The sequence below is a fragment of the Tribolium castaneum genome, chromosome 7, assembly GCF_031307605.1.
Source record: "Tribolium castaneum strain GA2 chromosome 7, icTriCast1.1, whole genome shotgun sequence".
Lineage (NCBI taxonomy): Eukaryota > Metazoa > Arthropoda > Insecta > Coleoptera > Tenebrionidae > Tribolium > Tribolium castaneum.
The window spans coordinates 1,757,080-1,771,358 of NC_087400.1; the positions used below are offsets into that span (position 1 = coordinate 1,757,080).

At 34.3% G+C, this 14,279-nt stretch overlaps 3 protein-coding genes across 7 annotated transcripts in view; 2 read left to right on the forward strand and 1 right to left on the reverse strand.

The window, feature by feature from the left end:
- Positions 1 to 356: 356 nt before the first annotated feature.
- On the forward strand, positions 357 to 1,273 carry LOC103314530 (uncharacterized). The gene is made up of 4 exons (XM_008200871.3): positions 357 to 513; positions 569 to 723; positions 854 to 1,054; positions 1,114 to 1,273. Exons 1-4 carry the CDS (start codon positions 496 to 498, stop codon positions 1,163 to 1,165), a joined length of 426 nt encoding a protein of 141 aa, XP_008199093.1. The 5' UTR covers positions 357 to 495; the 3' UTR covers positions 1,166 to 1,273.
- A 5,229-nt stretch (positions 1,274 to 6,502) lies between these two features.
- The window catches only part of sim (single-minded), a 34,415-nt gene continuing 26,638 nt past the window's right edge, over positions 6,503 to 14,279 (reverse strand). For all 5 annotated transcript variants that reach the window (XM_064358005.1, XM_064358003.1, XM_064358002.1 and 2 more), the window contains 4 exons: positions 11,250 to 11,449; positions 10,872 to 10,978; positions 7,410 to 7,557; positions 6,503 to 7,352 (listed from right to left, as the gene is read on the reverse strand). In XM_064358005.1, coding sequence (XP_064214075.1) covers positions 6,785 to 7,352; positions 7,410 to 7,557; positions 10,872 to 10,978; positions 11,250 to 11,449 — 1,023 coding nt within the window. In that variant the 3' untranslated portion in view covers positions 6,503 to 6,784. The remainder of the gene's footprint in view (positions 7,353 to 7,409; positions 7,558 to 10,871; positions 10,979 to 11,249; positions 11,450 to 14,279) is intronic.
- On the forward strand, positions 12,953 to 14,206 carry LOC103314531 (beta-1,3-galactosyltransferase 5). Its single transcript, XM_008200872.3, has one exon. It carries the CDS (start codon positions 13,026 to 13,028, stop codon positions 14,121 to 14,123), a length of 1,098 nt encoding a protein of 365 aa, XP_008199094.1. The 5' UTR covers positions 12,953 to 13,025; the 3' UTR covers positions 14,124 to 14,206.

Consider the following 14,279-nt stretch of genomic DNA (forward strand, 5'->3'; position numbering starts at 1 on the left):
ACTATATTTATGTTGTTTTGAGTTCAGAAAAAATAAGCTTTTCAAAAATGTCATAGCCAACTATGATTCTCACTTAAAAAATAAAACTTTGTTATTACAGCTAAACTAATGATTAAAAAAAATATTTGTTAAAATACTACTTAAAAAAATTTGATATTTTAGTTTAATATTTTTTGATTTATTGGTATTAACGCTGAATTCGATGCGTTTTTGAAATATAGTAAAAATATTTTTAGCAGCCCCACCCTGTATACCTACTCTTATAAATTTGCAATAAAAATATTTAAGATAAGACCACAATAATGCACGAATTACTTGCGAAACAAGCAATTTCCTGAAATAAAAAAAATGTGAAATACAAGTCGTTCCAATTGATAAAACTTGACAATAGTAAGTCCTTAATCTCCGATAAAGACCGCAGTGATAATTTCCCCAATTAATGAACACATTGTTTAAAGTGGTGCTTGAGAGAACGTTGTTGAAAAAAAAGCCAGAATGTCTACACCTACTTCGGTAAATAATATTCCCCAATAATTTTTTCCAAATTCCTCAAATATTTGACTTCCAGATTGACGATTTAAAGAGCGATTTCGTGATAGGCGTGAGTGTTGTGGGAGGTGTTTGTGTGCTTTTGACTTGTGCAGTGATCGGTCTTTTTGTGTGGAATCTCCGACTGTACCGAAAAATCCAAAAGTTGGATCCTTTTGTCAACTTCAAGCTTCAGTACGTTTTTAAATAATTTTTCTCGTAAATATTTGTCACACACACAGTGATTCATAATCGCACTGTGTAAACAGTTGCCTCATTTTCCGCGTTTTGATAACGCAATGATAATAGTTATTGTGACTTGAAGGAGGCCTAAAAAAGTGAACAATGACCAACAACAACGCCAACCTACGACTTTCCCATCAAGGGACGATTTTGTAACAGTTTACGACAATTCTGGATTTGAAAGAAATAAGGAAGAAAGACGCAATTTGAACCCGATTGCGTTGAGGAGTAAAGCGAGTTTTGATAATGAAAACTTCAGTTTTGGCTCAAATAAATTATCATTGTGAGTCAGACAACTATTTATCGATTAGTTTTAATTTAATAAATTTCTCTGTGCTTCAGGAATTCGTTCAGACAACCGGATTACCTGCATTTAGATAATAGGTTTTACTAACACCTGGAATTTTATCTCGTATTGAAGCACTAAGCCCTAACTTTACTCATTTTTTATTGTATTTATTGCTTTTATTATTTATTTGTCAATAAAATTGTTCGATTTGAATGATTGTTTTACTCAAATAAAAAAATGTGATGAGTCTAATTGACGTGAGGTGGGTAATAGTACCATTTAAAAAAAAAGTAGTACTCAAAAAAATATATTGTATTATACAATGTGTTTTTAAATGATTGTCATCTAATCGTCTGTGAATTTGATAGGCGTTTAGACATCGAATTATTTCTTAAGTTTCCAGTTCGGAAATAAACATTGATAATAAAAGTGTTTTCTTACACGGTGTAGCATTTTGACGAAATATTTAAAAGAATTTAATTGAATTTCTCAACTGACATACTTGACATTTATTGACAATTGAGCGCTCTGCTCAATTGTTTTACATGTAAACCAATTTCAGAGTTAACTAGATTCGAGAATCATTTAAAAACACATGTAGCCTAATTTTTTATTACTACGATAGATTCCATAATTATTTGTTTATAATTATTATTATTTACTTTTTATATTATTATTTTTTTTTATAAAATTTGGCAAAATAAGTGTGTTCCTCATCCGAAACCATACTGAATTTAATGAAAATTGATGAAAATTTTGCGGAATAAGCAACGATTTCGTCATTTTCGCTCAAAAACAAGTTACAGATAATAAAAAAACAAAATAATGCCACTTTTTTGTTATTTTATGATAAACTTATTAAAATTTGATATATGCTTCAGAGTATATAAATCGTATCGTTTCAGATGTTTATTAAATTTCTATCTCCATTTGTTCTTCAGATACAAGGCTAACTTGATTTTTTTAAATAGCAACAAGGGTCAAATTTAATATTTTTGGGAAGAGCATTTTTTTCTGAGTTCTATGGTATAACACATGCATACCTTAATTTAATCGAAACTTAAAAAAAATCGAATATTTTGAAAAATGTAAAATAGTATTAGCCTTGGAAATGTTGTCTATATCTATCGTTAGCTCATTAACCAAAAAATAAGTAAAAGTTAAAAATTATTGTTAAAAAAACACTTTTAACGTTTTAATTAAGAAATTTTAAACACGGAATACTTGATTTTTATGCTACAAACGATGTTTAAACTGATTTCCACTAACTTCTTGGCTTTCTGTCTCCATGATAAACCAACATGAGATTTTTTTCGCTCAGTTTTACGTAAATGTACTATTATTAACCTAATTATTGCACCCAAGTTTAATTTTTGGCTAATATACAAGTGACAGACATCGCTAATAACAGTATTTTCAAAGCTAACTTAGTTTTACTATCCCAGGAAATTTTTGAATTTTTTATTTTTTTACATTTTAATAAAAGTAAAGGTGGGTATCATGTTTCATCATTGAATTCAGAAAAAAATGATCTTTTAAAAATGATTAAATTTGACCTTTCGTACCATTTAAAAAAAATCAAGTTAGCCTTGAATTTTCAAAATAAATGACGATAAAAATTTGAAAAAGCTCTCAAATGATAGAATTTAAACACTTGAACTGTTCCCCAAATTTCAAGGTTTTCTGTTAAACCGTTCTGAAAATATTTAACTGTATCCATACTTTTTAGCGACTCTGTATATTTAGTTTTTGTTTCTTTGAAATAAATATTTTTTTCTTGTATGAATTGTTTTTTTATGTATTAAATTAAATTAAATTAAAGATGACAGAAGTATAGAAATTTTAAGAAAGGTAGTGAATGTAAGCCAAAAAGACTGAACAAAGAAGAAAGAAAACAAAAGATAGTTAACTAGATTCGAGAATCATTTAAAAACACATTGTACCAGGTAGCCTAATTTTTTATTACTACGATAGATTCCATAATTATTTGTTTATTATTATTATTTATTTTTTATATTATTTTTTTATATAAAATTTGGCAAAATAAGTGTGTTCCTCATCCGAAACCATAATGAATTTAATGAAAATTGATGAATATTTTGCAGAATAAGCAAAGATTTCGTCATTTTCGCTCAAAAACAAGTTACAGGTAATAAAAAAACAAAATAATGCCACTTTTTTGTTATTTTATGATAAACTTATTAAAATTTGGTATATGCTTAAATTGTATTGTTTCAGATGTTTATTAAATTTCTATCTCCATTTGTTCTTCCGATACAAGGCTAACTTGATTTTTTTAAATAGCAACAAGGGTCAAATTTAATATTTTTGGGAAGAGCATTTTTTTCTGAGTTCTATGGTATAACACATGCATACCTTAATTTAATCGAAACTTAAAACAAATCGAAAATTTTGACAAATGTAAAATCTTGTTAGCCTTGGAAATGTTGTCTTTATCTGTCGTTAGCTCATTAACCAAAAAATAAGTAAAAGTTAAAAATAATTGTTAAAATAACACTTTTAACGTTTTAATTAAGAAATTTTAAACACGGAATACTTGATTTTTATGCTACAAACGATGTCCAAACTGATTTCCACTAACTTTTTGGCTTTCTGTCTCCATGATAAACCAACATGAGAATTTTTTGGCTCAGTTTTACGTAAATGTACTATTATTAAACTAATTATTGCACCCAAGTTTAATTTTTGGCTAATAAACAAGTGACGGATCGCTAATAACAGTATTTTCAAAGCCAACTTAGATTTACTATTCCAGAAAATTTTTGAATTTTTATTTTTTTACATTTTAATAAATGTAAAGGTGGGTATCATGTTACATCATTGAATTCAGAAAAAAATGCTCTTTTAAAAATGACAAAATTTGACACTTCGTGCCACTTAAAAAAAATCAAGTTAGCCTTGAATTTTCAAAATAAATGACGATAAAAATTTGAAAATGCTCTCAGATGATAGAATTTAAATACTTTTAAGCGACTCTGTAGTTCTAATGAAAAATTACGAAATTTTGAAAATAAAATTTTGAAAATGGTATCAATCTCAATTACGTCACTTGATCTTTATCACCGATAATCTCGTCTAATTCCGCCCCATATCCCACATAATCTGCATCCTCTTCCTGTGTGTCAGCTCCGCATCCAATTTGCAAAAACCCGCACTGAGCATCGGCTTGTCCTCGGTTCATTTTAGCTAATAGAGGGAGCCTTTTGTTGTGAAGTGCTCTCGAGTCGAAAGAAGCGCTTTGGCAAACCGGAGTGTAATTGGTATCAAATCTTTATACAAACATATCAGATGAGGTAGGGAAAACTGAAGCGAGGGTGTGCCGTCGTCTTGGTTACCAAAGGGGTGGCCACCCACCGCCCGGCTATCGAATTGTCATTAACGGCTGTTTTACACCCCCATGGAGTGGGGATTTGCCAAACTATATACTTTCAAATTATTGATTTTTGAATTTTTCATATGGGAATTTAACAGCCCCCGAATCACGTGGCCGCCAGCAGGGGGGCTGTAATGATCCGAACGCCCCCATTGTTGCCCCAAACGGCGCTCGCATTGTCACCCCATCACACTTGCTGACTTCCAGTCAACTAAACTAAACCAATTATTACGTGCCCTTCATACTACTGTTTGACGCTTGTTAAGGAGATTTGCAAAAAATAAAACAATACGAGAGACATACGCTTTCCTCATTTTGTTGCAATAGGGGCGGTTTTCGTTACAAGTTGGCAGGGTGAGATAATAAGCAAAAAAATCAATTGAAGTCACGGGAAAAGTACTCTCGTTTATTTATATAAATAAATTGTAAACATATACAGTTTAAATTCTGAACATCTAATAAAGGTGATTGAAAAATTTAGGACGGTAATTTCAGGATTTTTCAGCGAAAAAAATTTTTATCCCAAAAACGTCCAAAACAAGCTTAAGTTTTCGGTGTAATTTGGTGATTTTTTGGATTAATTTTGATAAAATTCTACAAAATAATTGCGTCTTAAAATGAAAAACGTGCGAAGAAATTCAAGAAAACCTTGGAAAAAGTAAAAATAAGACACTTTTGAAATAAATTTTCTTTTACCTACGGATATCTAAAACTAAGGATAGGAAACTACGTACAAATAACACGTCCCCGTCCTCGATAGTTCCGTTAATGTCGCCAGAGGCGCAGTTGTCTAAGTTTTCAGAGCAATAAATTTATAAAAATCGTTGTAATTAAATAACGGTTAGCTCAAGGCGAACAAAAAAATACAGGCAGATAGAGCATCAAATTCTCAATAATGGGAAATAAAAATAGTGCAAAAATTATATCTTAAACTATATTTAAAAAAATTTCAAAGTTTTACCAATTTGCACTCTGCCCCATATTTTTCAAAACGCTGCGAATGCGGGTACAGATACAAGAAAAATGTTCAGAGGAAAGTTGTAGAGAATTAAATTTCCTTTAAAAAAGTCCGCGAGACCATATCTCTATCTTCAACCATTTAGGCCCCAAAGTCATTCAAAGACGCTCAAGTGTCGGATTTCCTTCATTTTGCCGGTGGTCAAATATTGGAAAATGAATTTATACCTAAACCGTTAAAGTTAGACATATCGTGTCGCGGAGTTTTTTGTAGAAAATTTAATTCTCTACAACCTCGTTTCTTTCACTTTTTTGTATCTTCAACCGTATTCGCAAAAAGAACGCAAATTGATAATTCTAAGCGATAATTTTTGGGGCACCGTTGCCTATTTATCAAAACGCTGCAAATACGGTTGAAGATACAACTAAGTGGAAGGAACGAGGTTGTAGAGAATTAAATTTGCTACAAAAAAGTCCGCGACACCATATTTCCATCTTCAACGGTTTGGGTACAAATTCACTTTCCCATACTTGACCACCGGCAAAATGGTGGAAATCCGTCGCTTGAGCATCTTTGAACGTCTTCAAAACCTAAACCGTTGAAGATAAAGATATGGTCTCGCTGACTTTTTTAAAGGAAATTTAATTCTCTACAACTTTATTCTGAACATTTTTCTTGTATCTTCAACCGTATTCACAGCGTTTTGAAAAGTACGGGTCGAAGCGTAAATTTTAAATCTTAAATAATTTTTTTCTCATGTTTCTCATGAAAATTTTAGTCCTCAGTTTTTCTCAGTCTGTTGAGAATGCAAAGCTCAACATTTCTGCATTTTTTTCCAAGTAATTAGTGAACTGCTTGAATTTAAATTAATTTAAAACGATTTGACACCGAGACGCTATAACGCTGAAAGCGCCCTCATTTTTCCACTGCCGTACTAGATCTTTGGGTGCGATTTTGTATCTTGTTTCGTCTCCTAAGTTATAGTCCTTCGTACTTTTCAAGTTTTGATAATTTTTTTGAATTCATTTCAATTTTTTAAGAAGATAAAACACAATACTCGAAAAATTGTCGTAAAAATGAAACACAAATCAAAAATAACAGCAATTTTTATTAATATATTTGGTTGGGAATACGTAATAGTAAAGTAGTTATTGTACATAGACTATTTACAGCATATGGTATTCACAGTCTTAAATTATTGTCGTATCTATCCAAACAATAATAAGTACTCAAAATGATAATTACACGAAACAAACTCTTCATCGTATGGCACACCACGGGGACTCACTTCTATTTACAAAACGTTCCATAAATAAATCAAAAACTTACACAAAAAATAAAATGTACAGTACATGATGATATAGATAGCTCACTAGTGAACGTATTCGTTGGCAAGTTGGTACTGCTGCGTGTCCACAATGACACTGGTGTAGCCCGCAGGGCTGCCAACATGATTCAGCTGATACTGCTGCTGTTGCTGATTATTATTAAAACACGAAAGATTGAAATGTTGTCCATGTAACCCACTGTCATTGCAATACGGATTCGAGCTGAGATTCTGAAGATGAAGCTCACTCTCAGACGAGCTACAGCTCGAAGACGAAGCACTGAACGGCCGCTGTGATTGGTTGATGACGTGGTGTTGGGTGATTTCGGGGTCGGAGTAGGGGTAGAACAGCTCCTGGTGGGGGGAGTAGTACGGTTCTTCGCTGGGAGGGAGGGAGAGGAACATGGAGTACTCGGGGGTGGGGTAGGTAATTGCAGAGTCGCTGAAATCGTCGTCAGGGATCGAGGGGGAGATGATTGGGGGTTGTTGCGGGGTCGCGCGGCTTGGGGGGTACTTGGGGAGCGGCTTGGGGGAGCTCTTGGGGGAGGTGGGGACCTCCTCCCGGAGGGAGCCTTGCGCTGAGTTCAGGAGCAGGTCTTTGCCTTCAAGGTCGCTGAAATTTTTTGTGAAGTGTTTTTTTGTTTGGGGTGTGTGTGTTTTTTTGTTTTACCTTAAAACATAGTTGACTGAGACTATACAGTGTGGTCTGGAAGAACGCGAGTTGTGGACGATGGTGGCGTAGCTTTGCATCCACACCCAGCCGCCGCCTTTGCTCAAAAATCGGTAGTATTTTGTTGTCACTTGGCCCTTGCACAACACTGGAAGCAAGCAAATACCAATCAGGTGGCCTATGACTTTGAAATTAGGTTGGCAACAATGCCAAGAAATGTGCTGGCCGTAGAGCAAAACGGTTGGTTCTAGTGAATTCAACGGCTCATTTTCTGTGTTAGACCAACTTTTCACGAGATTTAAAATTTTCAAATTGTTTGCTCAAATTTCCTGAGTACATTTACCTTCATAGAGGTGAAAAAAAAATTTTTTTTAACTAACTCCAGCAAATTTTTATGTACTTCTACATGTCTTAACAACCCACTAAAGTTGTTAAAAGTCCACAAAAAGTCCAAATGTTCGATTTTTGATGTTTGATTTTTTCAATTTTCGTCACAGTTTTTGTCGGTTTTGGGTACCCTACCCGGAACTTTTGTCAAGCAATAGCTCCGGAACTATTAGAGATAACCCCATGAAGTGTATTATTGTTGGAAAGCTCTTTAAATTATCTATTGTTTTCAAAAAAGATTATTGCTCTCCGGCTAACAGTTTTCGAGCAAATTGCTGCTAAATGCAAAAATTGGTAAGATTTTAAAAATTCATAACAAAAAAACTATTGGGAATTTGGCAATTTTCTTGATGCCAATCGATTCCCCGGATCATTTTGCATAGGTATGAATCAAAATAGTAACACTTTTTAGAATAGTTTAGCCGTAAATGAGAAACTAAAAAAAAATTAAAAAAGTTAACACCCTCCCCCCCCTTAGAAATCGGTCAATTTTTAAAGTGTCTCAAAATCAAATAAAACCGATTCTATCTTATAGATTTTGATGTGCTCTTTCCGATCCAAAAAAGCGTTTTCTCCTAGCTCTTTTAGTTTGGCCGTAATCGGCGTTTGAAAGTTGAAAAATTTGTTGCGAGATATCGCCTTCAGTCCTATGCCATTTTGTAGAGTTTTTTATTCCGGTTGTCCTCCATTTTTCCGTTTTTCGATAACTCTAATAGTTTCGCCCTACTTGGCGGTTGAAAATTGAAAAAAAGTGAAAATGGAAAACTTTTTTTGCGTTTTTCTCGGAAACTGTAAGACTTAGAGCAACGAACAAAAAACCATCTGATAGCGCTTATTTTTATCTATTTTTTCGTCTAAACCCGGAGCCGCTCCGGGCAACGGTTCCGGCTACAGAGGCGATCAAAGTTTTTCACTAAAAAAAATCATTAAAAAAAAACTAAAAGTCGTAGAGCATTGCGGTTTGTTCGATTGAATTCTACGGCTCATTTTACATAATATATTAATTTTTTACAAGAATAAAAAATTTAAAATTTTTTGCTTAAATTTAGGGTAGCCATTTGTCATAGTGAAAAATTTTATTCATTAAAAAAATTCATAACTCGAAAACTAAAAGTCGTAGAGCAATGCGGTTTGTTCCATTGAATTCAGCGGCTCATTTTCTGTATTATACCAACTTTTCACGAGATTTAAAATTTTCAATTTTTTTGCTAAAATTTCCTGAGATAATACACTTAACTTCAAAGAGGTGAAAAAAAACAATTTTTTTAAACTTTACTCCAGTAAATTTTTATGGACTTCTACATGTTTTAACATCCCACAAAAGTTGTTTTTAGTCCACAAAAAGTCCATATGTCCGATTTTTTTATGTTTGATTTTTTGAATTTTCGGGGCAGTTTTTGTCGGTTTTGGGTACCCGGAACATTTCTCGAGCAATAGCTCCGGAATTATTAGAGATAACCCCATGAAGTGTATTATCGTTGGAAAGCTCTTTAAATTATCTATTTTTTTCAAAAAAAATTATTGTTCTCCGACTAATAGTTTTCGAGCAAATTGGAGACAAATGCAAAATTTGGTAAAATTTTAAAAAATTCATAACCAAAAAACTATTGGGAATTTGGCAATGTTCTTGATGCCAATCGATTCCCCGGATCATTTTGCATAGGTATGAATCAAAATAGTTCCACTTTTTAGAATAGTTTAGCCGTAAATGAGAAAATAAAAAAAATTAAAAAAAGTTAACACCCCCCCTTAGAAATCGGTCAATTTTTAAAGTGTCTCAAAATCAAATAAAACCGATTCTATCTCATAGATTTTGATGTGCTCTTTCCGATCCAAAAAAGCGTTTTCTCCTAGCTCTTTTAGTTTGGCCGTAATCGGCGTTTGAAAGTTGAAAATTTTTTTTGCGAGATATCGCCTTCAGTCCTATGCCATTTTGTAGAGTTTTTTATTCCGGTTGTCCTCCATTTTTCCGTTTCTCGATAACTCTAATAGTTTCGCCGTAATTGGCGGTTGAAAATTGAAAAAAAGTGAAAATGGAAACCTTTTTTTGCGTTTTTCTCGGAAACTGTAAGACTTAGAGCAACGAACAAAAAAACATCTGATAGCGCTTATTTTTCTCTATTTTTTCGTCTAAACTTGGAGCCGCTCCGGGCAACGGTTCCGGCTACAGAGGCGATCAAAGTTTTTCACTAAAAAAATTCATAAAAAAAAACTAAAAGTCGTAGAGCAATGCGGTTTGTTCGGTTGAATTCTACGACTCATTTTACATATTATATCAATTTTTCACAAGAATTAAAAATTTTAAATTTTTTGCCTAAATTTAGGGTAGCCATTTGTCATAGTGAAAAATTTTATTCATTAAAAAAATTCATAACTCGAAAACTAAAAGTCGTAGAGCAATGCGGTTTGTTCCATTGAATTCAGCGGCTCATTTTCTGTATTATACTAACTTTTCACGAGATTTAAAATTTTCAATTTTTTTGCTCAAATTTCCTGAGTAGAACAAACTTACCTTCAAACAGGTGAAAAAAAAATTTTTAAACTCACTCCAGTAAATTTTTATGGACTTCTACATATCTTAACAACCCACAAAAGTTGTTAAAAGTCCACAAAAAGTCCATATGTTCGATTTTTTGACGTTTGATTTTTTCAATTTTCGTCGCAAATTTTGTCGTTTTTTGGTACCCGCAACATTTATCGAGCAATAACTCCGGAACTACTAGAGATAACCCCGTGAAGTGTATTATCGTTGGAAAGCTCTCTAAATTATCTATCCTTTTCTAAAAAGATCATTGTTTTCCGACTAACAGTTTTCGAGAAAATTGCACATAAAAGCAAAAATTGGTCAAATTTGAAAAAATTAACATAACTAAAAAACTATTGGGAATTTGGCAGTTTTCTCGACGCCAATCGATTCCCCGGATCATTTTGCCTAGGCATGGATGAAAATAGTCCCACTTTTTCGAATAGTTTTGCCGTAATTGGGAAAATAAAAAAAAATAAAAAAAAGTAAACACCCGGGAGGGTTAGAATATTTCTTTTAGGGAACTTTTTTTTTGCAAAAACTTTACTTACACTGGTGGTGTGCGAACCTCATGGGCATGATATCGCTCCCATGTATGTAGTGATAGAGTGTTTTTTCGATCAAATCCTGCGGCTCGTATCCCGTCAGTTGGGCCACCCTGCGAACACAAAACCCCAGAAATATTACACCTCTCATTATATTGAAACAGCCTGCATAAATCCCGGCAGGCGTGTTTATATAATGCCACTTTTTACGATCGTAAAACAATGCGAGTTTTCGAATGGGTGGCTCAGATTACATCATCTTTATCGGTGTTGAATGGGAATTGAAGCACCTGACAGTGTTGGAAACCCAACACTTGGTAATAATATCGTTTCAGTTTCTATTTTTGAAATGAAATTGGCAAATTATTGGGGGAAATACCGTACCTAGCGTCCAGAAAAATCAATTTCAAGTCAAGACTGGCCCGAAACATGAACATGTTGGCGTGCAGCTTGATTTCGGTGATGGCACTGGGAGGTAGAGAGTGGCCGACGGCGACGAGGCCCATGTTCTGGTAGCAGCCTTCGTAGGGCGACGAGGAGGCGGTGAATTGCTTCACTTTGAGGTAGCCCGAACAGTGGATCACCTGAAAAAAGTGCAAAAACTACAATTTTTTGCTGTTTTTTTAATTGGCGCAGTCGGTAGGATTAAAAAAAATAAATAAATAAAACCAAATGAAGTCGAAATTATTTTTATTTTCAAAGCATCCAAAAACCCGAAATTATTTTTAACAAAACAATCAAACAATTTTTTGTTGAGTTTCAAACAATTTTTTGTGAACCAATAAAACAAGTCGGAGGTGATTTTTATATTTTTATTGGTCAATTACTCATTTCTGGGACAAATGAGAGACCAGTGAGCCGGTTTAAGGGCTGGTCTATCTCATAGAACGAGATTTTGCCTTAGATGCGAATACGGAGGACTGTAATTTAGGAGACGAAACGCACAAATCGCACCCAAAGATGTAGTACGGCAGTATAAAAATGAGGGCGCCTCGAGCGTTATACCTCTCGGTGTCAAATCGTTTTAAATTAATTAAAATTCAAGCAGTTCACTAATTACTTGGAAAAAAATGCAGAAATGTTGAGCTTTGCATTCTCAACAGACTGAGATAAACTGAGGACTAAAATTTTCAAGAGAAACATGAGAAAAAAATTATTAAAAAATTAAAATTTGCGCTTCGATTCGTATTTTTCAAAACGCTGCGAATACGGTTAAAGATACAAGAAAAACGTTCAGAAGAAAGTTGTAGAGAATTAAATTTGCTTTAAAAAAGTCAGCGAGACCATATCTTTATCTTCAACGGTTTAGGCTTTGAAGACGTTCAAAGATGCTCAAGCGACGGATTTCCACCATTTTGCCGGTGGTCAAGTACGGGAAAGTGAATTTATACCCAAACCGTTGACGATGGAAATATGGTGTCGCGGACTTTTTTGTAGCAAATTTAATTCTCTACAACGTCGTTCCTTCCACTTTGTTGTATCTTCAACCGTATTTGCAGCGTTTTAATAAATAGGCGACCCCAAAAAATTATCGCTTAGAATTATTGCGTTTTTTTGCAAACGCAGCAAATACGGTTGAAGATACAAAAAAGTGAAAGAAACGAGGTTGTAGAGAATTAAATTTTCTACAAAAAAGTCCGCGACACGATATGTCTATCTTCAACGGTTTAGGTATAAATTAATTTTCCAATACTTGACCACCGTCAAAATGATGGAAATCCATCGCTTGAGCGTCTTTGAATGACTTTGGGGCCTAAATGGCTGAAGATAGAGATATGGTCTCGCGGACTTTTTTAAAGGAAATTTAATTCTCTACAACTTTCCTCTGAACATTTTTCTTGTATCTGTAACCGTATTCGCAGCGTTTTGAAAAATATGGGGCAGAGTGCAAATTGGTAAAACTTTGAAATTTTTTTGAACATAGTTTAAGATATAATTTTTGCACGATTTTTATCTCCAATTATTGAGAATTTGATGCTCTATCTGCCTGTATTTTTTTATTCGCCTTGTGCTAACCGTTATTTAATTACAACAATTTTTATAAACTTGGACGGTACTGGAACAAGTGCGCCTCTGGCAACATTAACGGAACTATCAAAGACGGGGACGTTTTATTTGTACGTCTTATAGTTTTGACACCTGTCACTCAAAAAAATTGGCATGGGGGTGCCATGGCTCTCCCAAGTGCGCTTCCTGTACATGGTGATTTTACTCATAACGACAGCGTTATGTTTACTGTACGTGGCATATATAACATCCTTCCAATTGACAAGAACAGCTTCACCCTTAGGCACGTTAGTATTATCCGAAATTCTTTCATTCGAAGAAAACACAACCCAAGCTGAAGTGGCGAAAAATACGACAGTGGCGAACTCATCATCTGAAGCCCCAACTGTAACAACAACAAATAGCACTCCACCGGACCTAACTCCGCGAGTTGCCGCTGAAGTACTGTACGAGGCAGGTCATGTGGACTTTGGTCCGCAAATCTGTCCCGATTTTGGAAGAGATTTAAAGTTGCTGATTGCCATAACGTCGGCACCAGGCCACGAAAGCGCCCGAATGGCCATTCGGGAGACTTGGGGCCACTTTGCTATCAGAAATGACGTAGCTGTAGCTTTTATGTTAGGTTTGATTTCCAATGAAACAGTTAACGCAAAAATAGAGAAGGAACAAGACTTGTACGGTGATTTAATCCGAGGGAAGTTCACAGACACGTACGACAATCTCACTCTTAAAACGATTTCGTTGTTAGAGTGGGTTGATAATTACTGTCCAGAAGCAGCTTTTTTACTTAAAACCGACGACGATATGTTTATTAATGTCTCTCGGCTCTTGGATTTCATTGCCAAGCGCAATCCAGAGCAAAGGACGATATTCGGCCGCTTGGCGAAAAAGTGGATACCGGTCAGAAACAGAAAATCCAAATACTACGTTTCGCCAAATCAGTTCAAACCGGCGGTTTTTCCCGAATTTACCACCGGACCTGCATATCTATTGCCAGTTCATTTGGCCAAAGAACTGTACCTAGCTGCTCTTAATCACACGTATTGTAAGCTAGAGGATGTGTTTATTACGGGAGTTGTGGCAAAGAATTTGAAAATCAAACGAGTAAATGTTCCGGAATTTCTAAACCAAAGAGTTTCTCTAACTGCATGTAGAGTCCAGGAAGGGATTAGCATACATATGGTCGAGGGTATGGAACAGTACGATGTGTGGAAAAAATTACACGAAGTTGACCCAGAGTGCGAGGAATAAACTATTAGAAAATTTTCAACTGTACAGTTTCACAGTTAATTAATTATCAATCAAAAAATTAAGAATTATGTATAAATAAACATTAAGTTGCATAATCTAATTCATTTTTAAATTTTCCTACCGACTGCGCCAATTATCTAAAATCACACATTGGGG